Below are 22,340 nucleotides of genomic sequence, written 5' to 3'. Positions count from 1 at the left end.
GTAATCCGCATGACACAATGAGACAGAAAGAGACAGAGAGAGAGAGATGCAGGTAATGACAGTAGCTTACAACTGTGTGCAAATTATCTTTTAGCTCTGTGGTTACTGTTGTCTCTCCCTGCGGTGCACGTGTCACGTGATGTAAACACGGGTAAACAAAGCTCATGCTTTCGCTGGTCTCGCACAAGCGCGCACACGTGAGCGCGGAGCACAGAGAAGCAGTCAGAGCTACAGGCTACAATGAGGCTAAAAACAGAGTTCATATGACATTTTTCCAAACAACTTTTTATGTCGGGGCTGCAGCACACTTGGATCACTATGGATGAGCAGTATGGAGATATTTTGTGGATTCAATTATGTGTTCTTGGACGTTAGTCTGGGGCGCCGTCTGCCATTAGGTGTGCTAGCCACTCCCCCCGCCGATCTCCGCAAGGGATGTGAGGACTCACCAGGGCCTTCATCGGCATATGCGTGAGGAGATAATGGCTGAATTTACATTTTTGGGTGCACTGTCCCTTTAAGGAGATACTTTTTTAACTTATCAAAATTGTCTTTTTCAAACCTCGAGAAGAATTTAAACTCAAAAAGACTTGGTGCTGCGATGTGTTTTTGCTCGACAGATCGTCACGCACCTTGATTTCATTTCATACCTGTCAGTCTGACTTCCTGTCCCACCTCCCCTCTCCATCTCTGTCCAATCAGGAGAAGCGGATCGGCTCCCTGGACGCGGCGAACTCGCGGCTGATGGCAGCGCTGACGCAGGTGAAGGAGCGCTACAGCACGCCCAACCTCCGCAACGGCCTGTCACCCACCAACCCCACCAAACTGTCCATCACTGAGAACGGAGAGTTTAAGAACAGCAGCTGCTGACTGGTTGACCAGGACAACAAGAGGCGGAGCTTAAACTCTTAAAGCTGCAGCCCTGCGAACGATCAGAGCGAGAATCTATAAATACGAGTGTAAATACTGAAGGTTTGATCTGTTAAGTGTACAGAGTGTGTGTGTGTGTGCGTGTGTGTGCGTGCGTGTGTGTGTGCGTGTGCGTGCGTGTGCGTGCGTGCGTGTGTGTGCGTGTGTGTGCGTGTGTGTGCGTGCGTGTGTGTGTGTGTGCATGTGTGTGCGTGCGTGTGTGCGTATGTGTGTTCATTGTCACAGAAGCACAGTGAGGAAGAAACAAACCAAAAACTAAAAACGCACTCGAGTTTTCTAACCACCTTTTTTTTATCGTTTTTATTTTAACTTTTTTTTCCTTGAGGAAAGCTGAAGTTGATTTTTGATTGATTTTATTTTATTGTTTTATTTTTTAGAGTGGAGTTTTGTTTTTTTTTACCTGACGAGTTGTTTTTGGGTTTTAATTTATTCCTCCACGTCGTCTCCCTGTTGCTGATCTACTGAACAGACTCCTGTAGGATCAGGGTCAAAGGTCGCACACCTGTCTGCTGTCCCACATTGAGAATAAAAGCTGCCTGAAAGTTGAGTGTGTTCTCATTTATATCGTCTCCATGGAAACTGTCAGTTAATAGTTTACCAGCTTGTACACAGTCGGGCACTTTACACGTCAAAGTATACTCTTTTTTTTTTTTTTAAGATGTCACTGTTTTGATTGGTGATCATTAACTGAAGTTATTTTTCAAGAGGTGCCGGTTTGTCTCAGAATTTTTGTTTGATTTTGCTGTAAATAAAAATTTCTGTGTTTTAGACTGTTGGAGATATTTAAAGACGTCACCTTAAATTCTGGTGAAATACAAAGAATATTTTGCACTGTTTTTTTATGTTTTATAGACAAAAACATAAAATAATCTGCAGATAAGAGTCAGTTGCAGGTCAAAACTGTTTTCATTTTTATTTAGAACTAAGTGAAAATTTAAAGCGTCAGCTGATTCATAAAGAATAAAGACGTAATCATATGAACAAGTTTTTTTTTTAAGTAAGTAGAAACAATTAGTTAAAGGAGCCGTTTGACAGACAATTAATCTGCAACTGTTTTAGTCATAAATTAATGGTTTCAGTCATTTTTCAGGAGGAAACATTTGGTTTCCAGCTTCTTAATTTCTGCTTTATCTTTAAATCTAATATTTCTATCTGAAGGAGTCGCACTGAAAGTGAAGAAAGGAAAAAAATGTGACATTTTCTGATGACTGAAGACCACGTGATTATTTATTAAGAAAATAATCTTCAGATTAAATAAATAATAAAGTCGTCGCTTGTCAAAGAGGTTTGAGTGAATGAATTAACGAATTAAACTTTGATTTCAGATAGAAACGATGAATGTTTCAGATGATCAGAGATTCAGACGTGAAATGTAAGTTACTTCACTACTTTTAGGTCAAACTTTTACGTCTAGCTTCTTACATAACTACTGAATCTTCAAAATATTGTAATTTTTACTACATTATTTACGAGTTGTATTTATCCCACTCTGCAGATAAAATATAATTCACTGTAGATTTATAGGTTTCAGATGAGAATGTAATTTCAGTTCAGTGAAAGCCATGAACCGCCTCAAGCACAGACCACTTAAGGTTGTTTGAAATCAATGGATGAATATATTTGAGGCTACAAAACACCTTAATTAAAATAAAGATGTTTGTTGTTTTTAAGGTTAAACAATTTTTTTGTTTTTTAAGTGTGTTTTTGACATTTATTTTGAAAGACACCACCGGAAGTCACGTGTCTTCCTCTTCAAATGCACTAACTGTATGTGACTGTTCAGGTGAGTTAACTCGGTCACTGCCCGGTGTGTTCCTCTGTGCTCTGCTATTGTCCGCTTGGTCTTTAACTGGTTGTCCTGCAGGTGCGTGGTGACGTCACCATGGTGCTCAGGTATCTGCTGTCCGCGCTGGTGAGGAAAGCTCAGGTGGTGGAGAAACTGTCGGAGTCTCTTCCGGTCCGCAGCGCGGCGCGGCTCACCGCCCGGGCCGCTCTGGGAGCGCAGCAGGTCGGTAAGGACGCGGCGGGCCGGGCGCTCCGGTCCCGGACGGTCCAGCAAATCCGGCAGGAGGCCTCCAGGGCCCCGGGAGGACTGGGAGACCTGAGCAGGAAGGCCCGGAGGATCCGAGACTCCCTGCTGGAGGACGTTAAAGACGGTGTTACCGACGCGTCCCGACAGATCAAACACAGGAAAAGATGATGTCGTTTGTTCCATGAAGCTTCAAAATAAAAGTCTCTGAGGGACAAAATAAACTCTTTTCTAATGAAAATATTCTCCACTAACATGTCGTCTGTTTCACCACAGTTACAACTGTTGTGATTATATGCAGGAGGCCAAATCAGACTACAGTGTATGATGAAAAAAATATTTAAAGTGACACGATGAATTGTTCATTTTTGAGTCAATACAACATGTAATAAAACTGTCATGAAATAAAATCTTATAGTGTAATTCAAATAGTGAATTTAATTTTAATGGAAATATATCTACATATAAGTCTTACAAATACAATAATCATGATTCTACGTCGTAAACCTGTGTATTATAATCAAATATTAAAAATATGTCAACTATGTTATGTCATCCAAAATTATGAAAAAAAGTCATAGTATATCATGTCATCAAAAATCATGAAAAAATCATTAAAAAAAAGTCATAGTATAGCATGTCGTCCAAAACTCACGAAAAACGTCATAATATAGTATGTCGTCAAAAATCACGAAAAACGTCACAGTATAGCATGTCATCAAGAATCACGAAAAACGTCATAGTATAGCATGTTGTCAATAATCATGATAAAACGTCATAGTATAGCATGTCATCAAGAATCACGAAAAACATCATAGTATAGCATGTCATCAAAAATCACGAAAAACGTCATAGTATAGCATGTCGTCCAAAAATCACGAAAAACGTCATAATATAGTATGTCGTCAAAAATCACGAAAAACGTCATAGTATAGCATGTCATCAAGAATCACGAAAAACGTCATAGTATAGCATGTCGTCAAAAATCACGAAAAAAAGGTCATAGTATTGCATGTCGTCAAAAATGACGAAAAAAGTCACAGTATAGCATGTCGTCAAAAATCACGAAAAACCATCATAGTATAGCATGTCGTCAAAAATCACGAAAAAACGTCTAAGTACAGCATGTCGTCAAAAATCACGAAAAAAACGTCATAGTATAGCATGTTGTCAAAAATCACAAAAAACATAGTACAGGATGTCGTCAAAAATCATGAAAAAAAGTCATAGTATAGCATGTCGTCAAATATCACGAAAAAACGTCATAATATAGCATGTCGTCACTAATCACGAAAAAACGTCACAGTATAGCATGTCGTCAAAAATCACAAAAAACATAGTATAGCATGTCGTCAAAAATCATGAAAAAATGTCACAGTATAGCATGTCGTCCAAAACTCACGAAAAACGTCATAATATAGTATGTCGTCAAAAATCACGAAAAACGTCACAGTATAGCATGTCATCAAAAATCACGAAAAACGTCATAGTATAGCATGTTGTCAATAATCATGATAAAACGTCATAGTATAACGTCATCAAGAATCACGAAAAACGTCATAGTATAGCATGTCATCAAGAATCACGAAAAACATCATAGTATAGCATGTCATCAAAAATCACGAAAAACGTCATAGTATAGCATGTCGTCCAAAAATCACGAAAAACGTCATAATATAGTATGTCGTCAAAAATCACGAAAAACGTCATAGTATAGCATGTCATCAAGAATCACGAAAAACGTCATAGTATAGCATGTCGTCAAAAATCACGAAAAAAAGGTCATAGTATTGCATGTCGTCAAAAATGACGAAAAAACGTCATAGTATAGCATGTCGTCAAAAATCACGAAAAAACATCATAGTATAGCATGTCGTCCAAAAATCACGAAAACGTCATAGTATAGCATGTAGTCAAAAATCACAAAAAACGTCATAGTATAGCATGTCGTCAAAAATCACGAAAAAAACATCATAGTACAGCATGTCGTCAAAAATCACGAAAAAAACGTCATAGTATAGCATGTCGTCAAAAATCACAAAAAACATAGTACAGCATGTCGTCAAAAATCATGAAAAAATGTCATAGTATAGCATGTCGTCAAATATCACGAAAAAAGTCATAATATAGCATGTCGTCACTAATCACGAAAAAACGTCACAGTATAGCATGTCGTCAAAAATCACAAAAAACAGTACAGCATGTCGTCAAAAATCATGAAAAAATGTCACAGTATAGCATGTCGTCAAATATCACGAAAAAACGTCATAGTATAGCATGTCATCAAAAATCACGAAAAACGTCATAGTACAGCATGTCGTCAATAATCATGATAAAACGTCATACTATAACATGTCAAGAATCATGAAAAAACGTCATAGTATAGCATGTTGTCCAAAAATCACGAAAAACGTCATAGTATAGCATGTTGTCAAAAATCACGAAAAACGTCATAGTATAGCATGTCGTCAAGAATCACGAAAAACGTCATAGTATAGCATGTCGTCAGAAATCACGAAAAAAGTCATAGTATAGCATGTCGTCAAGAATCACGAAAAAAGTCATAGTATAGCATGTCGTCAAAAATCACGAAAAAAGTCATAGTATAGCATGTCGTCAAGAATCACGAAAAACGTCATAGTATAGCATGTCATCAAGAATCACGAAAAACGTCATAGTATAGCATGTTGTCCAAAAATCACGAAAAATGTCATAATATAGTATGTCGTGAAAAATCACGAAAAACGTCATAGTACAGCATGTCGTCAAAAATCACGAAAAAGTCATAGTATAGCATGTCGTCAAGAATCATGAAAAAAGTCATAGTATAGCATGTCATCAAGAATCACGAAAAATGTCATAGTATAGCATGTCGTCAATAATCATGATAAAACGTCATAGTATAACGTCGTCAAAAATCATGAAAAAACGTTATAGTACAGCATGTCATCAAATATCACGAAAAAACGTCATAGTATAGCATGTCGTCAAATATCACGAAAAAACGTCATAGTATAGCATGTCGTCAATAATCACGAAAAAACATCACAGTATAGCATGTCTTCCAAAATCACAAAAAACATCATAGTACAGCATGTCGTCAAAAATCATGAAAAAATGTCATAGTATAGCATGTCGTCAAATATCACGAAAAAACGTCATAGCATGTCGTCAATAATCACGAAAAAACATCATAGTACAACATGTCATCAAGAATCACGAAAAACGTCATAGTATAGCATGTCATCAAAAATCACAAAAAACGTCATAGTATAGCATGTCGTCCAAAAATCACGAAAAACGTCATAGTATAGCATGTCGTCAATAATCACGAAAAAACATCACAGTATAGCATGTCTTCCAAAATCACAAAAAACATCATAGTACAGCATGTCGTCAAAAATCATGTAAAAATGTCATAGTATAGTATGTCGTCAATAATCACGAAAAAACGTCACAGTATAGCATGTCTTCCAAAATCACAAAAAACGTCACAGTACAGCATGTCGTCAAAAATCATGAAAAAATGTCATAGTATAGCATGTCGTCAAATATCACGAAAAAACGTCATAGTATAGCATGTCGTCAAAAATCACGAAAAACGTCATAGTATAGCATGTCATCAAGAATCACGAAAAACGTCATAGTATAGCATGTCATCAAGAATCACGAAAAACGTTATAGTATAGCATGTCGTCAAATATCACGAAAAAACGTCATAGTATAGCATGTCGTCAAATATCACGAAAAAACGTCATAGTATAGCATGTCGTCAATAATCACGAAAAAACATCATATTACAGCATGTCGTCAAGAATCACGAAAAACGTCATAGTATAGCATGTCGTCAAGAATCACGAAAAAACGTCATAGTATAGCATGTCGTCAAAAATCACAAGAAACATCATAGTACAGCATGTCATCAAAAATCATGAAAAAATGTCAGTATAGCATGTCGTCAAATATCACGAAAAACGTCATAGTATAGCATGTCGTCCAAAAATCACGAAAACGTCATAGTATAGCATGTAGTCAAAAATCACAAAAAACGTCATAGTATAGCATGTCGTCAAAAATCACGAAAAAAACATCATAGTACAGCATGTCGTCAAAAATCACGAAAAAAACGTCATAGTATAGCATGTCGTCAAAAATCACAAAAAACATAGTACAGCATGTCGTCAAAAATCATGAAAAAATGTCATAGTATAGCATGTCGTCAAATATCACGAAAAAAGTCATAATATAGCATGTCGTCACTAATCACGAAAAAACGTCACAGTATAGCATGTCGTCAAAAATCACAAAAAACAGTACAGCATGTCGTCAAAAATCATGAAAAAATGTCACAGTATAGCATGTCGTCAAATATCACGAAAAAACGTCATAGTATAGCATGTCATCAAAAATCACGAAAAACGTCATAGTACAGCATGTCGTCAATAATCATGATAAAACGTCATACTATAACATGTCAAGAATCATGAAAAAACGTCATAGTATAGCATGTTGTCCAAAAATCACGAAAAACGTCATAGTATAGCATGTTGTCAAAAATCACGAAAAACGTCATAGTATAGCATGTCGTCAAGAATCACGAAAAACGTCATAGTATAGCATGTCGTCAGAAATCACGAAAAAAGTCATAGTATAGCATGTCGTCAAGAATCACGAAAAAAGTCATAGTATAGCATGTCGTCAAAAATCACGAAAAAAGTCATAGTATAGCATGTCGTCAAGAATCACGAAAAACGTCATAGTATAGCATGTCATCAAGAATCACGAAAAACGTCATAGTATAGCATGTTGTCCAAAAATCACGAAAAATGTCATAATATAGTATGTCGTGAAAAATCACGAAAAACGTCATAGTACAGCATGTCGTCAAAAATCACGAAAAAGTCATAGTATAGCATGTCGTCAAGAATCATGAAAAAAGTCATAGTATAGCATGTCATCAAGAATCACGAAAAATGTCATAGTATAGCATGTCGTCAATAATCATGATAAAACGTCATAGTATAACGTCGTCAAAAATCATGAAAAAACGTTATAGTACAGCATGTCATCAAATATCACGAAAAAACGTCATAGTATAGCATGTCGTCAAATATCACGAAAAAACGTCATAGTATAGCATGTCGTCAATAATCACGAAAAAACATCACAGTATAGCATGTCTTCCAAAATCACAAAAAACATCATAGTACAGCATGTCGTCAAAAATCATGAAAAAATGTCATAGTATAGCATGTCGTCAAATATCACGAAAAAACGTCATAGCATGTCGTCAATAATCACGAAAAAACATCATAGTACAACATGTCGTCAAAAATCACGAAAAAAACGTCATAGTACAGCATGTCGTCAAAAATCACGAAAAAAACGTCATAGTATAGCATGTCATCAAAAATCACGAAAATTGTCATAGTATAGCATGTCGTCAAAAATCACGAAAAACGTCATAGTATAGCATGTCATCAAATATCACGAAAAAACGTCATAGTATAGCATGTCGTCAAATATCACGAAAAAACGTCATAGTATAGCATGTCGTCAATAATCACGAAAAAACATCATAGTACAGCATGTCGTCAAAAATCACGAAAAAAACGTCATAGTACGGCATATCGTCAAATATCACGAAAAAACGTCATAGTATAGCATGTCGTCAAACATCACGAAAAACGTCATAGTATAGCATGTTGTCCAAAGATCACGAAAAATGTCATAATATAGTATGTCGTCAAAAATCACGAAAAACGTCATAGTACAGCATGTCGTCAAAAATCACGAAAAACGTCATAGTATAGCATGTCATCAAGAATCACGAAAAACGTCATAGTATAGCATGTCGTCAATAATCATGATAAAACGTCATAGTATAGTATGTCGTCAAAAATCATGAAAAAACATTATAGTATAGCATGTCATCAAATATCACGAAAAAACGTCATAGTATAGCATGTCGTCAAATATCACGAAAAAACGTCATAGTATAGCATGTCGTCAATAATCACGAAAAAACATCATAGTACAGCATGTCGTCAAGAATCACGAAAAACGTCATAGTATAGCATGTCGTCAAGAATCACGAAAAAACGTCATAGTATAGCATGTCGTCAAAAATCACAAGAAACATCATAGTACAGCATGTCATCAAAAATCATGAAAAAATGTCAGTATAGCATGTCGTCAAATATCACGAAAAACGTCATAGTATAGCATGTCGTCCAAAAATCACGAAAACGTCATAGTATAGCATGTAGTCAAAAATCACAAAAAACGTCATAGTATAGCATGTCGTCAAAAATCACGAAAAAAGTCATAGTATAGCATGTCGTCAAGAATCACGAAAAACGTCATAGTACAGCATGTCGTCAAGAATCACGAAAAACGTCATAGTATAGCATGTCATCAAGAATCACGAAAAACGTCATAGTATAGCATGTCATCAAAAATCACAAAAAACGTCATAGTATAGCATGTCGTCCAAAAATCACGAAAAACGTCATAGTATAGCATGTCGTCAATAATCACGAAAAAACATCACAGTATAGCATGTCTTCCAAAATCACAAAAAACATCATAGTACAGCATGTCGTCAAAAATCATGTAAAAATGTCATAGTATAGTATGTCGTCAATAATCACGAAAAAACGTCACAGTATAGCATGTCTTCCAAAATCACAAAAAACGTCACAGTACAGCATGTCGTCAAAAATCATGAAAAAATGTCATAGTATAGCATGTCGTCAAATATCACGAAAAAACGTCATAGTATAGCATGTCGTCAAAAATCACGAAAAACGTCATAGTATAGCATGTCATCAAGAATCACGAAAAACGTCATAGTATAGCATGTCATCAAGAATCACGAAAAACGTTATAGTATAGCATGTCGTCAAATATCACGAAAAAACGTCATAGTATAGCATGTCGTCAAAAATCACAAGAAACATCATAGTACAGCATGTCATCAAAAATCATGTAAAAATGTCATAGTATAGTATGTCGTCAATAATCACGAAAAAACGTCACAGTATAGCATGTCTTCCAAAATCACAAAAAACGTCACAGTACAGCATGTCGTCAAAAATCATGTAAAAATGTCATAGTATAGTATGTCGTCAATAATCACGAAAAAACGTCACACTATAGCATGTCTTCCAAAATCACAAAAAACGTCACAGTACAGCATGTCGTCAAAAATCATGAAATAATGTCAGTATCGCATGTCTTCAAATATCACAAAAAACGTCATAGTATAGCATGTCGTCCAAAAATCACGAAAAACGTCATAGTATAGCATGTCGTCAAGAATCACAAAAAACGTCATAGTATAGCATGTCGTCAAAAATCACGAAAAACGTCATAGTATAGCATGTCGTCAAAAATCACGAAAAACGTCATAGTATAGCATGTCGTCAAGAATCACGAAAAACGTCATAGTATAGCATGTCGTCAAAAATCACGAAAAACGTCATAGTATAGCATGTCGTCAAGAATCACGAAAAAACGTCACAGTATAGCATGTCTTCCAAAATCACAAAAAACGTCATAGTATAGCATGTCGTCAAAAATCACGAAAAACGTCATAGTACAGCATGTCATCAAAAATCATGTAAAAATGTCATAGTATAGTATGTCGTCAATAATCACGAAAAAACGTCACAGTATAGCATGTCTTCCAAAATCACAAAAAACGTCACAGTACAGCATGTCGTCAAAAATCATGTAAAAATGTCATAGTATAGTATGTCGTCAATAATCACGAAAAAACGTCACACTATAGCATGTCTTCCAAAATCACAAAAAACGTCACAGTACAGCATGTCGTCAAAAATCATGAAATAATGTCAGTATCGCATGTCTTCAAATATCACAAAAAACGTCATAGTATAGCATGTCGTCCAAAAATCACGAAAAACGTCATAGTATAGCATGTCGTCAAGAATCACAAAAAACGTCATAGTATAGCATGTCGTCAAAAATCACGAAAAACGTCATAGTATAGCATGTCGTCAAAAATCACGAAAAACGTCATAGTATAGCATGTCGTCAAGAATCACGAAAAACGTCATAGTATAGCATGTCGTCAAAAATCACGAAAAACGTCATAGTATAGCATGTCGTCAAGAATCACGAAAAACGTCATAGTATAGCATGTCGTCAAAAATCACGAAAAACGTCATAGTATAGCATGTCGTCAAAAATCACGAAAAACGTCATAGTATAGCATGTCGTCCAAAAATCACGAAAAATGTCATAGTATAGCATGTTGTCGAAAAATCACGAAAAATGTCATAGTATAGCATGTCGTCCAAAAATCACGAAAAATGTCATAATATAGCATGTCGTCAAAAATCACGAAAAACGTCATAGTACAGTATGTCGTCAAAAATCACGAAAAAAGTCATAGTATAGCATGTCGTCAAAAATCACGAAAAACGTCATAGTACAGTATGTCGTCAAAAATCACGAAAAAAGTCATAGTATAGCATGTCGTCAAGAATCATGAAAAACGTCATAGTATAGCATGTCATCAAGAATCACGAAAAACGTCATAGTATAGCATGTCGTCAATAATCATGATAAAACGTCATAGTATAACATGTCGTCAAAAATCATGAAAAAACGTTATAGTATAGCATGTCATCAAATATCACGAAAAACGTCATAGTATAGCATGTCGTCAAATATCACGAAAAAACGTCATAGTATAGCATGTCGTCAATAATCACGAAAAAACATAGTACAGCATGTCGTCAAAAATCACGAAAAAAATGTCATAGTACAGCATGTCGTCAATAATCACGAAAAAACATCATAGTACAGCATGTCATCAAATATCACGAAAAAACGTCATAGTATAGCATGTCGTCAAAAATCACGAAAAACGTCATAGTATAGCATGTCGTCAGTAATCATGATAAAACGTCATAGTATAGCATGTCATCAAGAATCACGAAAAACGTCATAGTATAGCATGTCGTCAAGAATCACGAAAAACGTCATAGTATAGCATGTCATCAAGAATCACGAAAAACGTCATAGTATAGCATGTCGTCAAGAATCACGAAAAACGTCATAGTATAGCATGTCTTCAATAATCACGAAAAAACATTATAGTACAGCATGTCATCAAATATCACGAAAAAACGTCATAGTATAGCATGTCGTCAAAAATCACGAAAAACGTCATAGTATAGCATGTCGTCAGTAATCATGATAAAACGTCATAGTATAGCATGTCATCAAATATCACGGAAAAACGTCATAGTATAGCATGTCGTCAAAAATCACGAAAAACGTCATAGTATAGCATGTCGTCCAAAAATCACGAAAAACGTCATAGTATAGCATGTCGTCAAAAATCACGAAAAACGTCATAGTATAGCATGTCGTCCAAAAATCACGAAAAACGTCATAGTATAGCATGTCGTCCAAAAATCACGAAAAATGTCATAGTATAGCATGTTGTCCAAAAATCACGAAAAATGTCATAATATAGTATGTCGTCAAAAATCACGAAAAACGTCATAGTACAGTATGTCGTCAAAAATCACGAAAAAAAGTCATAGTATAGCATGTCGTCAAGAATCATGAAAAACGTCATAGTATAGCATGTCATCAAGAATCACGAAAAACGTCATAGTATAGCATGTCGTCAATAATCATGATAAAACGTCATAGTATAACATGTCGTCAAAAATCATGAAAAAACGTTATAGTATAGCATGTCATCAAATATCACGAAAAACGTCATAGTATAGCATGTCGTCAAATATCACGAAAAAACGTCATAGTATAGCATGTCGTCAATAATCACGAAAAAACATAGTACAGCATGTCGTCAAAAATCACGAAAAAAATGTCATAGTACAGCATGTCGTCAATAATCACGAAAAAACATCATAGTACAGCATGTCATCAAATATCACGAAAAAACGTCATAGTATAGCATGTCGTCAAAAATCACGAAAAACGTCATAGTATAGCATGTCGTCAGTAATCATGATAAAACGTCATAGTATAGCATGTCATCAAGAATCACGAAAAACGTCATAGTATAGCATGTCGTCAAGAATCACGAAAAACGTCATAGTATAGCATGTCATCAAGAATCACGAAAAACGTCATAGTATAGCATGTCGTCAAGAATCACGAAAAACGTCATAGTATAGCATGTCTTCAATAATCACGAAAAAACATCATAGTACAGCATGTCATCAAATATCACGAAAAAACGTCATAGTATAGCATGTCGTCAAAAATCACGAAAAACGTCATAGTATAGCATGTCGTCAGTAATCACGAAAAAACGTCATAGTATAGCATGTCGTCAAAAATCACGAAAAACGTCATAGTATAGCATGTCGTCAGTAATCATGATAAAACGTCATAGTATAGCATGTCATCAAGAATCACGAAAAACGTCATAGTATAGCATGTCGTCAAGAATCACGAAAAACGTCATAGTATAGCATGTCGTCATAAAAGATCAAAAAATGTGATAGTACAGGTGAAAATAAGTGAGACGCTCTAACGTTCTAACCTTCAATGCCAAGTCACTGTGTTGAAAATCAGCAGGATGAAGGCGCCCTCTTGTGTTGAGCATCAGTTGTCACATTTCACTTGATCACCTGCTGTGATGTTCACTGCAGGAAGACAAGTCCAGCTTCACATAACATCAGCAAAGAGACATTTCAATATGTGTAATATCACACTGTGTGCGTTTGTTGACAGGAGTCACACCCTGAAACACTGATGCTGCATTCAGGTGACATGGGAAAGATGGGAGAGAAGAGTTTCAGCTCTCAGCTTGAAAACAGTATTTGGGAATGTGAGATCTGAGGCCGTACGTTCAAATGTCTCTGACTTGTTGAATTGTGATCAAACAACATGGAAACACTTGTGAGCAAATGTAAAGAATCAGCTCCACAGTATCTGTTGTCTAATGTGTGTGTCAGGACTTTGAAGTGTGTGTAATAAATCCTCTTCACTGACTAAACAAAGTGTGGGTTGTAAAAAGCCTCAGAAAACTGGTGTCATGTCTGTGTGACCACGCTGTTTGAGTGAGGAAAGTTAAAGGACAGAGAGCGACTGACAAACGCTCTTCTGCTGTAAACATCAACACTGGACTTTGTGGTGTTTGAGGAGGAAAAGTGCGTCAGTTGTGCTCTCAGATCAGTGTCACATTTTCTCCATCAGCTTTGTTTGAGACCCTGGAATGAAGACAGGAAGAAAAGACTTTGTTCATGTTTGTTTATTCATCATGTAAAGCTTCAGTTTGTTCACACATCCCATCAGTAAAGTCTGTTCGATGATTTCATGTTCACATTCACTTCATCCACACAAGAATCTCAGCTATGTACAAGAAAAGAATCAATCATCTCCTTATTGATTCTGATCAGGATCATCAACAACAACTACAACCTCTGCTCTGCCAAACAAATCAATGTGAGCACACATTTCTTTGCACAGAGAACAAAGTGTGGAGGATAAAGGAGCTCTGCTGCTTTCTCTCTTCACACACAACAACATACAAACACATCAATACAAAGATTGATCAGACATTTAGAGCCCAGAGAAGTCCACATTATTTTCATGCAGAGAAATGTCACTTCAGCTCAACAAACATCATCATGAGCAGTGAGAGCCTCCATGGCTGAACACACACAGGAAGGAGCGCCACCTACACACACTCAAACATTTACACAACAACTCAGGAGAAGATGTCAAAGTCCCGCCCACAATGTTTGACTGACAGCTGATCTGTGTGCAGTGAAGAAACACCACAACAATCAGCTGTCAGCAACAAACATGGAGACCAAACACAGAGTTTAACCCTTAAATGACTTCTGACTATTTGACTTGACACAACTCAGCTGTGCAATCATGAGAATAAAGACAAAGTCCAGCATAGAGACGCTGAGTGAATGTGGTCTGGACTCTGTGGAGGAGAGTCATGGTTTCAGAGACGCTGTAGAAGGACAGAATACCTGCACTGTGATCCAGGTACACTCCTACTCTGGAGGACCGAGGACCTGAGACGGGAGTGTGGACTTTGTTGTGATAAAAGTTGTAACTGTTATTGTAACAATATAACATCCAAGATTTGTCATTGTATCCAAATCTACATTCATCATCCCACCCTGCTCTGCTGATATGCTTGTATGCGACTGCTACATAAACTCCTCCCCCTCTCCACTCCACCTCCCAGTAACAACGTCCAGTCAGACTCTCTCTACTCAGGACCTGCTGCCAGTCAGTGAATCTGTCTGGGTGATGAGAATAAAACTGTTGGTGTCTCATTACTGTCACTTTCCTGTTCCCCTCAGATAATAACAGCAGTGTGTGTGCTGTGTTTGGATCCAGTGTGATGTGACGTGAATATCTGAAGAACTCAGCTCTGGTCTTGGGCTCTGGTTGTGGCAGTAAAACATCCACTTCAGTCACTGTCAGTGAGACGTTTGTCCATGTGTCCCTCAGAGCGTCCTGTACTTTATCTCTGACTCCTGACACAGCCGCTGTCACGTCCTCAAAGTAGCGGCGAGGACGGATGTTGATGCTGGATGAGTGTGTGGCTTCACTGAGTGCTGACAGTGAGGGGTAGTTGTGTAGAAACTGCTTGTGATCCTCTGTGTGTGAGAGCTGCTTCAGCTCAGCGTCTTTCCTCTTCAGCTCAGTGATCTCCTGCTCCAGCTTCTCCTGAAGCTCTTTGACTCGACTCACTTGAGTTTCCTGCTGCCATCTGAGCTGCTGCTTCACATCAGAGCGTCTTTTCTCCATGAGACGGATCAGCTCAGTGAAGATCTTCTCACTGTGCTCCACTGCTTTATCAGCAGAGCGACTGATAGCCTCCACCTCCTGTTGGAGCAGCTTCACATCTTTCTCTGTGTCCTGGATTCTCTGCTGGATGTTTTGTCGACTCCCCTCCAGCTCTCTCTGCCTCTCAGTCCTTTCTGCTGCAGCTGACACTGTGTCGTGGCCTTTATGTTCCTCCACAGAGCAGAGATAACAGATACACTGCTGATCAGTGCGGCAGAACATCTTCATCACCTCATCATGACGAGAGCAGATGTTCTCCTGCAGCTTCTTGGAGGGCTCCACCAGCTTGTGTTTCTGTAATGGAGCCGAGTCACGATGAGGCTGGAGGTGTTTCTCACAGTAAGAGGCCACACACTGCAGACAGGACTTGAAGGCTTTCAGTTTCCTCCCAGTGCAGACATCACAGGCCACATCTTCAGCTCCAGCATAGCAGTGATCAGCAGGAGCAGCTTGGAGTCCAGTCTTCTTCAGTTGCTCCACCAAATCTGCTAACATGGTGTTTTTCCTCAGGACAGGCCTCGGTGTGAAGCTCTGCCTACACTGAGGGCAGCTGTAGATTCCCTTCTCATCCTCTCCATCCCAGAAGCTTTGAATACAGTTGATGCAGTAGCTGTGTCCACAGGGAAGAGTCCCCGGATCCTTCAGTAGATCCAGACAGATGGAACAAGAGAACTTTAGGGGGTCCAGCTGAGCTCCTTGCTGCGCCATTTCACCTCGTGGCAGTGACTGTGTGAGTCTCACTTCCTGAGAAGTGAAACTAGTCTGAGCTCTGATCTCAGCATCATGTGATCATGCAGTGAATGCAGCCTGTCAGCTCTGTCACGTCACCACCATGTTGGTTCCACCCATTTATAAAGTGCAGATGTGAAGGGGAGGAACAGAGTGGAGCTGGCTGTGTGTGAGAGCAGGAAGAGGAGGGAGGGCTGATTCCAGGCAGACCAGCAGCACTTTGGACTCTGTTTCCTGCTTTCAAATGAAGCCTCAGTTCAAACCTGCTCCCCGTCTGAAAACACTCCAGTGTTCAGTTGTTAAATACTTGTTAGCTCCTCAGGTTTTGGTGATGGCTCCATATTTCTGACTCTTCCTCAAAGTCTGTTAAAATAACTGGAACAGAGCACAAGAGGAAGTGGTGAAACTTATTTGTCATCTAACACTTCAGTTCCGGTTGAGTCATTTTCTGCAGAGTGCAGACGCTTGGCTGCTTCCTCTCGCCTTGCTTGCATTTTTCTGCTGATATTCATATGAGAAAACTGTGAGCACTATGATCCGCTCATTTTGAGAGCTCTTTTAGACTCAGTTTTAGTCTTGAGACAAAAATATGTATTTAGTCACAGGAGGTTATGAGCAGATAGTAAGAAGGAGAAGGAGGAGGCTGAGCTGGTGTCGGACAAGTATTAAAAATATTAAAATACAGCAAAAATATCTGAGTCCAAATCAAAGTTTTAAAATCTTTAAAACAAATGAAGAAAAATCTGCTGATGCAGAGAGAAGATTTCAACCAGTTTTCACTCAAAAGAAACTTTGTCTCTTTTTAAATATTTGTATAAAAAACGACTCGGGCTATGTTACCTGTTGATCCTCAGGTGAGTCTGTCTGATTGTTTGAACAGTGTGAATCTGAGTTATTTTATTCTGCTAAAATGCAGTCAGACTGACAGTAGGCGCCTCGCCTGCCTGGAGAGTAGACGAGAGCAGGCGGCTGCAGCAGGAGGCGGAGACAACAAGCTGCGGTCAGGTCAGACAGTTTCCTGACAGTTCCCAGCAGCCTTCAGTCCGTACAGGAAGTCACAGACACACTCACATCCTGTCTGATATGATGTCGATTGATTCAAATATTTGTTGTTTAAATAATGACAGATTAATTTATTAAATACTTTACAGGTGATCTGTAGTTTATGTTGATGGTTCATGAACTCTCCTGTAAATCAGATCCGATCAGTGTGACCTGTCCCCTCAGCTACACAGGCTGAACACAGTGTCTGACTGTAAGCTTCATATTTCATACAAGTCAACAGCTTTCATTAAACATCAGTCAGATACAGTCAGAGCGTCACACCTGGACACGTTATTGTAAGAGTCCTCACACCTCACTGACCGCAGTGATGTTTAATACTTCAATAATTAAATCAGTCCATGTTGACATACAGCAGACTACATGTAGTTTGTGATGAATGTGTTCAGTCTCTCAGCAGTCACACGTTTCCTGTTCACAGAATAAACCTTCAAATCAGACAAATCAAATCTAAATCTCTGAAATTAAACAAAAATGAAAAGTTTATATAAAACGTCATCTTGTTGAGTCGACATCTGAACCAATCAGCTGTTACATCAGGTGAGACCCGAGCGTTTCCCATCATGCTGTGGGTCTTGCAGTCGGTGGAGAGCAGCTGCAGCGCCTCGCTCTCACGATTTCATCGCCGTCCACTTTTGTAGGACCTCAGAGGAAGTCGGGATGAAGTCGGACACAAAACTAACCAGCATGCATTGTGCTGCGACTGTGGATCATCTCCAACGAGCCTACTCTGAATCGTTCAGCCGTTCATACATATTTTTAATTAAATATTTCACAAACATGCTATGCAGTCTACATGGCAGGCCCTGTTTTCGTCCCGGCAATGTTTCAAGCACATCTTCCAAACCACTGGATAGTAAAATGAGCCCCTCCCCCACAGCTACAGGTAGCTTCTATCAGGTTTCTATCCATCCGTAAAGAAATACGCCTCCTAGTGTCGGACACTGGCTACTGGATATTTACGGATCTGCGATGACGACGTGAGAGCCAAAGAAAGCACCATGGTTTGAACTTAACGGACTCAGACACCATTTAATCAGCTGAACAAACAAACAAACAAACAAACAAACAAACAAACAATCAGACCTAAAGCCCAGAAGAAGAAGAACACTGCAGCACTTCCTGTTTTCTTGTTAAGTTTTTATTATGCTTAAAAAAGAAAATTAAAAGACAGAGGAGGTGGTGATCAAAGAAAAAGAAAAAATATATATTCAAATATCTTTATACTTTTCTATTCATATATGATTAACAATGCAAAGAAAATAATTCCCGTAGTAGTAGTGCTTAAGTAAAGTTCAATATAGACTTTTATTATAACAAAATAGGCAGTTTACCGAGGGTTAAATATCTGTCAAAATCTCATTGTACAATAATAACCTGCATGTTCGGGACACACCTGCCGACACCTGGAGGTGGCAGCTCGTCTCCAGGCGCACAAATCACCACATGATCACATGATCGACATCGTTTCCATGGTAAGACACTGACGACGCTGACAGACGTCTGACGGGGTTCGAGCTTGTGCCACAAGAGGGCGCCGCTCCGAACAACACCACCCCAAACACACCGATAATAATCATAATCATCATAATAATAAAAAATCAGTTCAGTAAAATCAAGTTTATTCAAAGTTTAAAATCAGCGTCACATCGTAAAAAACATCTCGTCAAGTCGTTGTGTCTTTAAACGCTCGTTTAATTTCAGATCTGACCGTGAAAATATTTCAAGCTGCTTTCGAAGAAGTTCATTAATTTCACAAAATAAATATACAAAAACTGGAAACAATATTCCAAAATAACACGATAAAGATTTCTTAATTATATGCAAGAAAACTGCAAGTTTTTCATGTAATTCTGCATTTTTTCAGTTTAACTGAGTAAATAACTCAAAATGAACAGATTCTAATTTCCCCCCAAAAATCCCAAAGATGGTCTTCTTGACATTATAACAGAATTTTACTGTAACAAGTTTCTCTTGGTCATAAGGTAGTTTTGCTAACATGATGTCATTAGTTAGTTCTGTTGAGATTTTGCATCATAAGTTATTTTTTTAAACGTCAAACAAAAGATCTTACCTCTGATTTTTTTTTTTATTATAATTGGGAGATCTTTAAAAAAAAGTGTTCTTGTCATTATAATAAATACATTTCCTGTGTTGAGCTTCTTTTATCTATATTATTGTATATATTTTATGACATAAAGAACTCTGTGACAATATTTTTCTAGTAATTATATATTTATATAAATTGAATCAAGATATATTAATTTAAATAATTACAAGAATATTTTCTATTAAAACAAGAAAATTCAGAGACAATTTTCTTGTAATTTTCAGTTTTACTGAGACAGTTTTTCTGTAGTCATGAACTTTCACATACGGCATTATCGCTCTTTAATAATGGATTGAATAATTTGATAATTATTATTTTATTTTTTCTTGAAATTATGAGAAGTTTCTTGGAGTAAAGATTTCCTGATTATGAGACAGTTTTCTCTGGAGTATAAAATTATTATCCTGTGTTGAGTTTACTTGTAATTCTGTTCATCTACATATTCGTATTGATTACTTTTACTCATTATGACTGTTTCATTGTGATTCATAATTAAAAGAATGTTTTCTCTCATTACAACAAAATTATGAGACTAATTTCTTGTAATTCTGTATTTTTGCATATTAAGTGACATTTTTTGTGACAAATTATTTTTTAGATTTTTTTTGTCATGACAAACATTCTTGTGGAATTAAAAACTCTAAATTAGTTTTTCCATAATAATGTTGATTTTTAAAACATGTTGCTTTATTCATGTATTTATATGAATTGCTTTGAAGTTTTGCTCATAATTATGACATCATTACAGGAACTAAACGAAAGGCCTTTTGTTGTTTATTATTACAAGTAAATCATGAGATAGTTTCTGGAGAACATTCCTTTGATAGTTTTCCTGTAATTCTGAGTTTCTTATAATTTATACATTTTTTTAACATTATCATAACTTCCTGTGATAATGTCGAATAATGTTGATGAATTTAATGACCTGAAAAATTTTGTTTTAAGTGAAAACAGGTTGAAATATTTTTGATTTAATCACTTGTTTTAAAGAAAACGAGGCTTTGGACTTTTGAACAGACAGAAGTGACTCGAGTCGAGATGTTTTTACGGTGCAGGCAGAATAATGAACGCTGTGACCTCTGACCTCATGAAACGGAGGTCAAAGTAAATGTCTGAAATGCAAAAATGTTCAGCAATAAAATCAGAATCCATGAAGTGAAAAGAGTCGATTTCTCCTCGCCTGGATGAATTTAAGTGAATGAATTTAAGTGAATGAATCCGACTCCACAGCGCCCCCCAGCAGCAGAGCAGGAACCCTGCAGAGCGTCCTGACAAACATCCTGCAGCAGCGAGGAGCAAAAATAAAATATAAAACTAAAAGCAAGTCGACTCAAGTGTAAAAAACAAAACAAAACAAAAACAAAACAAAAAACGTTGAAATGCAGAACAGAAGAAGCTGTGATGTCAGACGCTGAAGGGGCTGATGGGAAATAAATGGGGTTATTAACTGACATGCTGTTAAAGCTCAAACGTGCAAAGTTTTGCTTTTTGTGTCTCCGCCGGACGCTGCCTGAGACTGACTCCGTCCGCTTACCTTACAAGACAAAAAAAAAAAAAAAGGTTGGGTGGGGGGACCCACAGAAAAAAAAAAAAAAAGATAAAATCATCTTCGTACGTTTCTTCTCGCCACTTTCATGGACACGTCTTCTTCTTCTCCTCCCTTAAACATTAAGGAGCTGTACCGTGTTGAGTGATGTCATCAAACTTCCTGTGTGCTTTACTCTGCTGGTCAGGAAACCCAACAATGGAGTCTTATTCAGGCAAAACAAATACAAAATGAAACAACGCTCTGGTCAGCCGGTGTGTCGTATCGTTGATCCGGAGGCAGGAGGGAGGAGGGAGGAGGCAGGAGGGAGGAGGCAGGAGGGAGGAGGGAGGAGGCTGCTGTCTGCAGGTCGACTTTTCTTTTCAAAGTAAAACAAAGTGAATCTAAAGAGAGGAGGAGCGATGGCGCAGACAGAGTTTTGAACCTCATAACTTCTCCTTGGACTGAACCCAGATGAACGGACCCGACTGCTCCTCGATGATCTGCTTCACCTGATCGTAGATCTCCTCCAGAGTGTCACCCTGAACGATGGCTGAAACATAATAAGCACAACTCAAAGTTAAAGAGGAATACACGTTTCTACTGGAACATGTTCACACGCTTTGATGGTCAAACTGGAATCACTGCCTCGCGGTCGTACGCCTCCGGGAACCAGTCAAGTTACAGTTTATGTCCGTGTCTGTCCAGACTCACGTGGAACCGTGACGGCAGACGATGCTTCAAATGTTGCCGCAAATTCTAAAACACGGACGATGCGTCACACACAGCAGATCTATACAATCAGCACAGTTTCAAGATTAGAGTCACCAATTAAGTATCTGACCAAATGTCTCCCCTTCTGTTCCTGAGATACGACGTTAAAACATGATGATGTCACAGTCAATCTGACCTTTGACCTTTAGACCTTCATTATTTTATCCTGTCAGACATTTGTGTCAGAATATGTATGAATTCTTGAGTTATGGACAAAATCATGTTTTGTGAGGTCACACTGACCTTTGACCCCCAGACTCTGATCAGTTCATTTTTGAGTCAAAGCGGACATTTGTGACAAATTTGGAGAAATTCCCTCCAGGTGTTCTGGAGAAACAGCATTCATG

At 37.8% G+C, this 22,340-nt stretch overlaps 4 protein-coding genes across 46 annotated transcripts in view; 2 read left to right on the top strand and 2 right to left on the bottom strand.

Moving 5' to 3' along the window:
- Positions 1-1,477, top strand: part of rasal2 (RAS protein activator like 2) — a 113,630-nt gene extending 112,153 nt beyond the window's left edge. For all 6 annotated transcript variants that reach the window (XM_033650571.2, XM_033650570.2, XM_033650569.2 and 3 more), the window contains one exon: positions 703-1,477. In XM_033650571.2, coding sequence (XP_033506462.2) covers positions 703-870 — 168 coding nt within the window. In that variant the 3' untranslated portion in view covers positions 871-1,477. The remainder of the gene's footprint in view (positions 1-702) is intronic.
- Positions 1,478-2,643: 1,166 nt separating this feature from the next.
- Positions 2,644-3,559, top strand: LOC117271978 (protein NCBP2AS2-like). The gene is made up of 2 exons (XM_033650592.2): positions 2,644-2,713; positions 2,795-3,559. Exon 2 carries the CDS (start codon positions 2,813-2,815, stop codon positions 3,128-3,130), a length of 318 nt encoding a protein of 105 aa, XP_033506483.1. The 5' UTR covers positions 2,644-2,713; positions 2,795-2,812; the 3' UTR covers positions 3,131-3,559.
- Positions 3,560-14,213: 10,654 nt separating this feature from the next.
- Positions 14,214-18,174, bottom strand: LOC144464951 (tripartite motif-containing protein 16-like). Its single transcript, XM_078172795.1, has 2 exons — positions 17,363-18,174; positions 14,214-16,897 (listed from the first exon to the last, which is right to left on the bottom strand). The coding sequence occupies exon 2, from the start codon at positions 16,499-16,501 to the stop codon at positions 14,828-14,830; it is 1,674 nt and encodes a 557-aa protein (XP_078028921.1). The 5' UTR covers positions 16,502-16,897; positions 17,363-18,174; the 3' UTR covers positions 14,214-14,827.
- Positions 18,175-18,709: 535 nt separating this feature from the next.
- dlg1b (discs large MAGUK scaffold protein 1b) overlaps positions 18,710-22,340 on the bottom strand; it is a 204,637-nt gene continuing 201,006 nt past the window's right edge. For all 38 annotated transcript variants that reach the window (XM_078172767.1, XM_078172768.1, XM_078172769.1 and 35 more), the window contains one exon: positions 18,710-21,772. In XM_078172767.1, the coding sequence (XP_078028893.1) occupies positions 21,666-21,772 (107 nt within the window). In that variant the 3' untranslated portion in view covers positions 18,710-21,665. The remainder of the gene's footprint in view (positions 21,773-22,340) is intronic.

Source organism: Epinephelus lanceolatus, chromosome 12 (genome assembly GCF_041903045.1).
Source record: "Epinephelus lanceolatus isolate andai-2023 chromosome 12, ASM4190304v1, whole genome shotgun sequence".
NCBI classification, from domain to species: domain Eukaryota; kingdom Metazoa; phylum Chordata; class Actinopteri; order Perciformes; family Serranidae; genus Epinephelus; species Epinephelus lanceolatus.
Note: the sequence above shows the minus strand (reverse complement) of the source record. Positions and strands in the feature narration are given on the sequence as shown.

What these genes read in the sequence shown, in the direction of transcription:
- LOC117271978 (XM_033650592.2), top strand. Translation starts at nt 2,813, where the DNA reads ATGGTGCTCAGGTATCTGCTGTCCGCGCTGGTGAGGAAAGCTCAGGTG.
- LOC144464951 (XM_078172795.1), bottom strand. Translation starts at nt 16,501, where the DNA reads ATGGCGCAGCAAGGAGCTCAGCTGGACCCCCTAAAGTTCTCTTGTTCC.